Source organism: Vicia villosa, linkage group LG1 (assembly GCF_029867415.1).
Source record: "Vicia villosa cultivar HV-30 ecotype Madison, WI linkage group LG1, Vvil1.0, whole genome shotgun sequence".
NCBI classification, from domain to species: domain Eukaryota; kingdom Viridiplantae; phylum Streptophyta; class Magnoliopsida; order Fabales; family Fabaceae; genus Vicia; species Vicia villosa.
Window position 1 is genome coordinate 51191524 of NC_081180.1, and position 11127 is coordinate 51202650.

The 11127-nt window shown below is 29.1% G+C and overlaps 1 protein-coding gene across 2 annotated transcripts; it reads left to right on the forward strand.

Annotated features, from left to right (window-relative positions):
- Positions 1 to 6188: 6188 nt before the first annotated feature.
- LOC131637671 (NAC domain-containing protein 7) lies at positions 6189 to 10576 on the forward strand. Of its 2 annotated transcripts, XM_058908275.1 has the most exons (4): positions 6189 to 6791; positions 7284 to 7467; positions 7556 to 7827; positions 9616 to 10575. In XM_058908275.1, the coding sequence occupies exons 2-4, from the start codon at positions 7308 to 7310 to the stop codon at positions 10288 to 10290; spliced, it is 1107 nt and encodes a 368-aa protein (XP_058764258.1). In that variant the 5' UTR covers positions 6189 to 6791; positions 7284 to 7307; the 3' UTR covers positions 10291 to 10575. The 2 variants fall into 2 exon arrangements, with proteins under 2 accessions (XP_058764258.1, XP_058764265.1); XM_058908282.1 differs by lacking the exon at positions 6189 to 6791 and having other exon boundaries at positions 7291 to 7467; positions 9616 to 10576.
- The last annotated feature ends 551 nt before the right edge of the window (positions 10577 to 11127 follow it).

An 11127-nucleotide genomic window follows, 5' to 3' on the forward strand; every position in this document is an offset into this window, starting at 1 on the left:
TCAAAACTATATAAATCGTTGAATGGAATTCCACCATCTCTGTGGATTCATCTCCAAATCTTTTGTTGCTTGCCACTATGCCTGCTTCAACAGTCATTTGACCACTCATAATAATTTCTCAAACAAAGAGAAATTCAAATAATTCTCTAAAGAGAATCCAAAAATTATAATTGATAATTTCTCAAATCAAACGAGGAGAAATTAACATAATAATTCTCTAAATAGAATTCAAGAAAGTACATAGTAAAATTTAACGAGTAGAAATAAAGAGAGAGAAATTGACGCTTCGACAATTTGTAAGACGTTATGAGAGTGGGGAAGGAAAAATTCAAAACAAATTTTTGGTGTATTTTGGAATAAAACAATTGATTTCCTTATATAATGAAATAAAGTAGCCAATATTTCTATTCTAAGCAATGTGGAACTAAGGAGTTTTTTCAACTAACACACAATGTGAGACTTGACTTAAGGAACTTTTTCAATTCATCTCCCTATATAGGAATATTGACATAATGTTCCAACAATATTGAGTTTATGTATATTGTAATTCTTTATGCAACTCTCATCTTGTTCCGTCGACTTGAGTTTATTATATCTAATTATGTTGTATTAGAAATATATCTTACGCTGATTAATGATTTTCTAGCATTTTGCAACTCATCAATTATCTCATGTTCTTTTATGGTTAAAATTTCTCCAATACTTCTAATTTTTTTCAACTTTCTTCCACATTCATTAGTGTAAGTTGTTCTTCAAATATAACACAATTGTTCATATAGTTATTTTTCTAACCAATTTTGATTCGTTAAATATTTAATTATGGTTTAGAGAAATAAGCAATCCACATTAGATTTAATAAACTCAATCATGTTTTACCCGTTAGTTTTGTTTATAAAATGAGGTGAAAAAGTCTTATACCCGTCGATTGAAAGTCAAAATTGAGGGGAAAGGTGTTTTCTCCATTTCAGAATTCCAAAAAGGATCTCCATAGGGATCGAACCCATGACATTTACACCTTACTCGTTGGTTAAAGCTGAGGTAAGATCTCAAGACTTTTCATGACGCCCTTTGTTACGTCGCCTCAGTAACTGATGTAAGACCTCTTTTTCAACTTAGGTTAAAGGCGTTTTTGGTTGTAGTGCCAGTTCAATCAAGTGATCTAGGTCTTGGGAAGAGAGCAAATTTTCAATTCACTACTATCCAAAAGTTTATTAAAAAAGTTACAAGAAAGTAGCCTTCAAGTTCCCAATAACAAACCCTATTTTCTATCCAAGTGTTTTCCAATCTCTCCCACTCTCAATATAGTAACCACAAAAATACAAGGTGTCAAGAAGTATTGTCTGATCCGTCTAGATAACTCTAAAAGGTTTCCCTAAATCCTAAACATTTGTTTCTCTAATTTGCTTAAAAACTTTAAAATGGTCCCACTTTCAATAACAGAAGAGATACATATTTATAATTGCTAAAAACCCAATAAATCCATAACAAAATCCCAAAACATATCTCATTTATTATTAGAATAATTTATATTATTAATATCTTACAATATCTCTTTAAGTATTATAAATATCTTATAATATTTCTTTGAATATTATAAATATATATCTTATAATATACTTTAGAAAATTATAAATATTTTATAATACCTTTTTATATTAATTTATATTATATCTAAATTAATTTAAAATATGTTAATATTAATGAACGAATTCATAAACTGAATCGACCAAACTCGATACTTGTGAACAGTATGAATCAGAAACTTTTGCTGCTCTTCGGCATCCATATTTTTTGCAGTCTCAAAACATGTTTTCTTTCTCTCCGTCATTCAAAGATTTTAATACATACTTCAACAATAACATATATGTTTAATATGAATATGAATCCTATGGGTTCCATCTTCAACAACTTGTATCCTTTCACACTCTCCGACTTTTCAATGAACACATATTTCAGAGCCTTGACATCAAACTTGTCTGGCCTAATATTTATAAAATCAAATACTTTGAAACTCTTGAAATTTGATTAGTATGTAAATTCACACTCCATATGTGTCTTGAAGATTATTTTTGTTGACAAAAGATCATTTTATTAAGTAATTTGCATTACTCGGGTTTTTCCCATAAATGTTTGGGAAACCGAGCTCCCAAAAGCATACACCTAATATGCTCCAAGATTGTCTTGTTCATGCGTTCAACTATGCCCTTTACTGCGATGTTCCGGAAACATTTCTATGTTTTTTAGTATGATGTTTTCTATAAAACTCATTATATTGCCCTAAAAAAGTTAGGTTATTGTTTTGTATTTAAAATTTTTCATCTTAATTCCTCTTTTTTTTTTTTTGTGTTAAAAGTATGTCATTCTCTTAACTTTTCAAATTGTCACATTAATATTTTAAAATTTATACCATATTCTTCTAAAGAAATAATCAATCATAATGAAAAAATAGGAACCACCCCTATGAGTGGTTATTCTAGACGAACCTCAAAGATTCGAGTGAATAAAAAAATGAGAAAAAACATGAGATTTAGGCTTTTTTTAAAGTCTTTTAAATAAAAAGTTCATGTTTAAAAGAAGAGCATGCGTTTAAATGAAGAGATCATGGTTGGGTCGATAAAAAAATTGTTAGACTTTATAGGCCTACTTATATGATAAACAACTACTAACAATAATAAACACCTTCATCAAAAATAATAATATTATTCAAATAGCAGCAACAACAACAACAAAAATAACAACTGTAATGATAACATTGATGTATGTTGTCGAGAAAGAGAAAAAAAATAGTGAATCATACTTTCAAAGACAATGTAAGGTATGGTTAAACATTTTAAAAGAATTCTCATTCTAATCTAGACCATGAAAATGGATCTATGACAAGTAAGTCAAATTTAAACCTAACATTCTATAGAACTCCTTTTACTTCCACCAGGTTTTCTTTAAAATGGATCATATTTGAAACAGGCACTATTACGGAAAACCCATTTAATAACAGTTGGAAAGTACATATAATCACGCGGGTCCAGGCGTTGCTATGTAGAATGTTGTCGTAAGTGTGTTACTTACAATCACGGTCCCGTGACTGTTGTTGTATTCTAGAAAGCACGTGCGATATCCCAACGGCTAGTTAAACAAACCATTGTGATAGAACTAATGGTCTTAGGTTCGATTCTCAGCAGCGGTATTTTGGAACATAAATTATAATTCATCACGGTTACATTATATAACCGTTGTGTTAAGTACTCAAAGTTTATTATATACTACGTAGATTGCTTATTTTTCATACACCTCATTAAAGAAATACAACCATTTAAATTGATGAAGAAGTATATAATCTGAAAATTAAACTATTCTTCAAAACCGACTTAAACAAACCACTATTTTCCGAATTTCACGCCTCTCATCATTCATTTCTTGCTCTTTAACACATAAAATATGGTTCAGTGGTATGATTCCTTCATTGCATTAATTCCTTCAATTCTAGTTTAATTTAAACAACATATATTTATTAGCTGGGTCTACCTCATCGTCGTCGCTTATCATCGTGATTCTAATGATAACTTATCATCATAACAAGCATGATGATAAGTGGCGATAGTGAGGTAGACTCATCCAATAATTAGATTTTATTCAAATTACACTATAAGAGAAGTTATCAATGTAATGAAGGAGTCTAGTCATTGAATCACATTCTAAATGCTAAATAGCGTGAACTGAATGATGAGATGCAAACAATCTAGAAAACATTGATTTATATAAGTTGGTTGTTAAATACAACTTAATATTCAGATTATAAGTTTCTATGTCAATTTAAATAATGTATTTTCAATGAAAGATTAGTGAAACAAACAATCTACATAGAATATAATAAACTCAAACAACATCATACAACATAACCAGATATTATAAATTTGTGAGCAATGAAAAAGATATATTATAAATTTCCAGGACGCACCTTTTATTGAAACTAATTGTGGAACGGGATTCAATTCTGAAGTTCATCTAGTTTGTGAAGCAATGAAAAAGAAACATAAGGAGGAAGAAGCTTACCCAACAACTTCATACTTCTTATATTTCTTCTCATTGTATCTTAAACTAGATGAAGTTTGTTGCCGCTATTGTTTCTTCTTTAACTAAAATGTGTTAGTTCTTGTTGAGTCCTACAATAACCATGAAAAACATCTTGTTTGTGAAGCAAGGTGGATGAATTTTCCATCATAGCTTCATGCTTCTTGTATTTGTTTCCATAGCTACATAAACAATATGTACCATAGTCAAAGTATGATCTTTGTTAAGGTAGTGAAGACGAATCTGAAAAATGAGAACAATTAATCAACAAAAATAATATGCAACGAACGAGATAATGGGGGAACTATCTAAGATAAGATGTATGAAGATGAATACATTAACGTTTGAAGCAGAAGATTCACGGCTAATGGCGAAGAAGAAGATAAAAAATGGGTGCTAGGGTTCCACTATGAAGGAAACGACGCTACTGTCAATAAGTGAGAGTTAATTCACTTATATATGGGTAAATTATTTCACAACATTTATCTACCAACCGTATTGATAAGTATTTATTTATTATAAATATATCACAAAGGTGGAATGTACCAACCGTAGTCCCTTTAAGTTTTTTATATAAAAATAAACAAAAAAAAAAGACGCGCCTTAACATTAACGGAATAATATATATATATATATATATATATATATATATATATATATATATATATATATATATATATATATATATATATATATATATATATATATATATATATATATATATATATATATATATATATGGCGCTGAGGTTCGAATCCATGAAAACTTGATGGTTTTATCATGGTTTGCTGCTCAACTATTGTTATATACAATTAATTTTTCATAAAAAAACATAAATAATATGGTAGCACCTTATTTTAGGGATGTCGCCACGGTGTATTGAAGAACCGTGGTGACCATGGCATTATTGTTAATGCGTTTTTTAGTAGTGAGGAATCACATTCGAAAATATTATTACAGATAAAAAAACCTTGATTTTTTCACCTTTCTGAATGAATCTCGACAAAACCAAGCTTTTTACCCATTTAAAATAATACTTTCAAACGAGTTTGATTTTCAATGTAGACGACACTCATATCTGGCAAGCCTAACCTAGTGATTCCAAAGTGTACACACAAGTAGACACATGGGTAGAAAATGTGCACAAACTCTCCATTTAGGTTTTCCCTATCAAGTTCCAAAAAAAAAGGGCGGAGCAAACAAAGTAGAGAATGTGAAACAAAAACTTTGGTATGATCTAAAAAAAATGGCTTAATGGGAAAGCGCTATGGTCCCAAACACCCCTAAAGATTGAAAGAGAAAAACGATCAATGTCGCCTTGTTTAACGCTGCACCTGCCAAACAATAGAGCGGAACATGCAAAGTATGGAGGGAAGCCGAAAATTTTGTCTCAACTTGCTAAAAATAATGGACTAAACAGGCTAAAAATAACGGACTAAACAGGCGCACTCAACACATTTTATCACCTTTAAATAGAGATCAAAATATCCCAACCTAAAAATTAAAAAAGAAAAGAAAAGGAAACACACTCTATAACACACCATTTTCTTTAAAAATATATCAAATATACTTCAGTTAATGTAATTGAATCAATTTCTAACCAAAAACAATATTGTACATATTTAAGTTTCTTCTACCCATTGCACACTCATATTTTTAATCTCTCACTTTCATTACATAACCAACATGTTATATAATCTACCACACCACTTTTTCTATTTCTCTCTCAAGGTGCATGATGGATTTCTAGATCTTTAAGTGAAATTATTATTTCTAAAATAGTAAGAAATTTCAAAAATAAATATGATTATATTGGAAATGGTGTATTGTAACATTCCTCAATATAAGAAAAAGAAGAAAATAATGACCTACAGAATTAAGGGGATGATTATATCATGGTTGAACTCATGGCAAGAGAGCTGACATTATAACCATTAAGGATGACCATCGATTGCCTATCATTATCATAATTCATTCTTGTTCATTCCTATATTTCTCTTTTCACATTCTTTTACTTTTATCTTTTATACAACCTCCCCTTCTTTCTCAAGGCTTCATATCTTTTCTTATATTCTCTCTTTCTTTGGCCCCAAACCTATCATTCTTTCTCCATCTCCATCAGTTGCTGGTGAGTGGAGTTAGAAGTTGACATCTCTCTCTCTCTCTCTCTCTCTCTCTCTCTCTCTCTCTCTCTCTCCCCCTCTCTCTCTCTCTCCCCCTCTCTCTCTCTATCATTCTCAAGCTGTTTTAGCGCCACCATTTTATGATCTAAGCTTTTCCTGAAATCTAGCTCCAACTTAACAACAACAACAGATAAGGAGAGAGAGAAGCTAGCTAGGATGATTTATTAGGGCTCATTTTTATCTTTCCATAGTTTCATTTCTTCTACTCTTAGAAACTACTCTCCTTTTCCTTCATCACTTTCTTCTCTTTCTCTTTAGTACTATTCCTCGGGATCTGATATATCTCTCTCTCTCTGGAGAGAACAAAAGTAGCTTGAGCAAAAGGAGAGATTTCAGTTCAATTCCCGAGGATACAACAATTTCACTTTCCACTTTTCATTTTCTTGTCTCTTTTGTCTCCTTCTGTCTTCCTTTTACTTCTATTTTTTTGTCTCTTTCTGTTGGATTTGACCAAGCTTCCTTCAAACTACAAACAGTCGTGGATCAAACACAAAGTGCTGCAATCAAAGGTTTTCATCAGATCCACACTTATATTCAAGGTTGTTCCCTTTTTTTAATGCTATATGTGCTTGATCTATATACTATAAATAGAGTTTCTCTTCTTTACTGTTCATATTATCATATCAAATTTGAATGTTCCTAAATAATAACCAGATAATTCAACAACCTTAAAGACAACTAAAAGACAAATATATGAACCTTAAAGTCAACAGGTAATTAAATTAAATGTCACTTCTCATGTTTGCACAAAATCTTTGACACGACTTTGATCTATGTTCGGTTGGTGTTTTTTTTTCTTTTCTTGATCTCGATCAACATCATGTTTTAACCTGTCTTTTTTCTTTAAGGTTGTCATTAGTCATTACAGTACTGTTTTTACAATTGATTTTTTTTTTCTTTCTAAAATAGTTTGAACAAGTAGCTTCTAAGTCATGTTTGTTTGTTTTTTCTTTTCATATTTAATATACTTTTTGATTATTTTTTTAAACGTGATTTACTAGAAGTGCTTTATAAAAAAAAATTGTGATCAGGTTTAGATTCTTCTGAGGTGGAACATGAACACATTTTCACATGTACCTCCCGGTTTTCGTTTTCATCCAACGGATGAAGAACTTGTTGATTATTATCTCAGGAAGAAGGTATCGTCAAAAAAGATCGATCTAGATGTTATCAAAGACGTCGATCTTTATAAAATCGAACCGTGGGATCTTCAAGGTATGATCATTCAACAATTTTGTTTATGATAATTAAACATGTTATGTGACACATTGAAATTTGGACATACACATGATGTTGTGAACAGAGTTATGCAAAATAGGAAGTGATGAACAAAATGATTGGTATTTCTTTAGTCATAAAGATAAGAAGTATCCGACCGGAACTCGAACAAATAGAGCAACAAAAGCAGGATTCTGGAAAGCCACGGGAAGAGATAAGGCAATATATGCAAAACAATTCCTAGTTGGAATGAGAAAGACTCTTGTGTTTTACAAAGGACGTGCCCCAAATGGACAGAAATCTGATTGGATCATGCATGAGTATCGTCTTGAAACTAATCAAAATGGAACTTCTCAGGTATTTAAAACTAGTAATTGGTTGTTTACTCTGATTGTAATTTATATATTTTCCAAAAGACCAATAGCACATATGAATCCATACTAAGTTTTTCAACTACATTAAGAGTGAGTCTAATATGAATCCTAATTATTTTTAGTCAACTAAATTAAAGAGACCTCTAATATGAATTCTTTACTATTTTTAATAAAACTTTATAAAATATATTACATAGGTTCTCCACTTTTTTACTAAAAACATTTATTCTTACTAAAAACAATAATGATTTACTATTAGACTATTTTTTTTAAAGATTTATATTAAATTTACCTTTAAATTAATTAAATAAAGAACAAGTTTATTTTTCAATTATATTAACTTGGATCAACTATTATCAAAATTAAGAAACTTGTTTTGAAAGGTATTAAATTTTTTAGAATATTTTTCACTAGAATCTTATATAAATTTACAAAAACTACTTTAAAGATGAATCCTTATCATTTTTTATAAAAAAAAATAAAGTTTATAGAAATAAAAATTTCAAAACAATTACAATTTTTTTAAAAAAATTTATATAAGATTATGAAATCTACTGTTGGACCGAGTACAAGTATATTAAACAAGCCTTAAATAACATAAAATAGAAGAAAAGAAAATTATAAAACATTTCAATATAATAGCTAAAAATTCTATATACAAACTTATAATGATATAAAACTTATATATACAAATAAAACTAGAAATAATTTCAATAAAAAGTTTAATTTGTACATAATATGTCAAAATAAAATTTATTTACACATTATATGATAATATCTCAACATATATATTATTTTAAGGAGATCTCATTATATAATAGTTTATTGTGATATGCATAAAGTAATAAACGAACAAAGTTATGTCATTTTGATTAAATGAAAATATAAAAACATATAAATAAATTTCTATTAATTATTTTATTTCATTTCTATGCATAAATTAAAACTACTTGCTTTGTTCTCAAATTTAATAAACCCAAAATGTATTTATAATAATAAGTAATATCCAATTATTAATAATTATAATTTTATAAAATGTTTTTAGTATTGATTTATTCAATTTTTATAAATTAAAATTTATTGAAAAAATACAGAAGAAAACAAAAACTAAGGGCTTAAAATAAATTACAATTTATAAAATATTTTTTCTCTATATTATAAAATTATACTATTTTTTAATAAATAAAATAAAAGAAATATTTTTTTATTATATTCTAAATAAATAAAATTAATAAATAAATGGAAATAAAAATAAAGAACTCAATAAATTTAATAAATGATCTATCCTGTAATCCCTTTGAACTGATATTAGGTAACCGAAATCTTTTAGAATTTTTTTTTTATACACTACTATAAAAGACTTTTGATCTATGGTAAATATATTATGTAAATATACATTACTATATTTATGTCATATCTTTAGTATTTTGTATATTAAATTCACATCATGAGGAGTACTAACATTGAGATGCATCTTATTACTCTCTGGTTTCTCAATTTATTTCATGTCTTAATTCTCAGCCAAACTCTTAACCATCAAAGAAACATTAACCGGACTTTCTTACTTTATTTATTCATATTCCATTAAAAGTATAAATGAACAAATAATATGACATTTGTAAAACCATTAAAATTTCCATGCAGATTTTAATAAATAAAAAAAACTTAAATACTTTTGACACAGACAACCTTATAATTTAGGTGTAAAATTAACTAGTTCAAATAATAATGATTTTAGTTAATATTTAATTGATAATAACTTATACTGCAGGAAGAAGGTTGGGTTGTTTGCAGGGTATTCAAGAAGAGAATGACAACAGTACAGAAAATGAGTGAGTATGATCAATCACCATGCAACTGGTACGATGATCAAGTTTCCTTCATGCCAGATCTTGAATCTCCAACCAGAACCAACTCTCACCCAAACTACACTTCATCATACCAATCATGCAAACCAGAACTTGAATTAATGCAATACAACATCATACCAAACCATCAATACCATGATCTTCCACATCTTCAAAGCCCTAAAATCACTCCATCAGTTATCACCCCTTATGCTCATGCAAACAATAACAATATTGCACTCACTCAACAACAGCAGCAACAACAGATGCAGTATTTGCAGTACCATCAACAGAATCTTCACTCGATCTACGGCGGAAACAGCAGCGCTGGGAATGTTAATGATGAACAAGTCACTGATTGGAGAGTTCTTGACAAATTTGTTGCTTCTCAGCTTAGTCAAGAAGATAATAATAATAATAACAATAATAATAATCAAGAACATGTTTCTGATAAACAAGCTAGTTCTTTCTCGAATGCAGCTATACTTCAAGTTGCTGAACAAATTACTCTTCTTGCTAATGAGTCCAAAAAGAATGAAGTTTCTGAGGAACATGCTTCAACTTCTACCTCCAGTTGCCACATGGAACTCTGGAAGTGATAAGTGTTACTTATTACATTACATTTATATATATAGTTTTACTTGATGATGAAGATGATGATGCATAATAATATATAGTATTTGAAAAAGAAGAAAACATGAGTTGATGTACATAACAAACTCACATGTTTTATATATATCCTTAGTGGTGTTCATATATACATGAACCTCTGGTGGAGTCTTATTATAATTCTAGGCAATCGATGATATATTGCCCTAAATTTGTCTACATATATATAATAATAAATTAGTACTTCAGTGTCAACATATAGGATTTATTTATTGCATTTGCTTTTAATCTTTAAGTTTCAATAACCAATTACTTGAATATATGTATGAGGTTTTGGTATTGAGGCTATTGTCTTCTAGTATGTTATAACTGCTGTTAGTTTGTTTTTGTAGGGGGTTGGAAATTGGATTGGAATAACTATGCTTTTATGTTGCAATATTTGCTTTAAAAATTGAAGTTTCAAAGGCAGGTACTTAGTTGTACCAAATAGCCAATTACTAGAATATATGGGATTTTGGACTCTTGGTACGGAGATATATCCAATTATTATAAAGATTGGGTTAGTAAGATGACAAGGTCAAGGACTAATTGGTCGAACTAAAAAGTTACTGGTTGGACCACATGACCGATTCAGATAAAATTGGATGTTCGGTCATTGAACTAAGTCTCGCTAACAAAATTTGCATAATATGAAATCAAGTCAAATCATAGGACTCGGTCTCCAAAGCGTTTAAAAAAAACATCACAGTTAAAAAAAATGTCAAAAATATTATAGATAATCAATTTATTTTTCCTGCGATTACAATCTAATCAATCATGAACCAAAG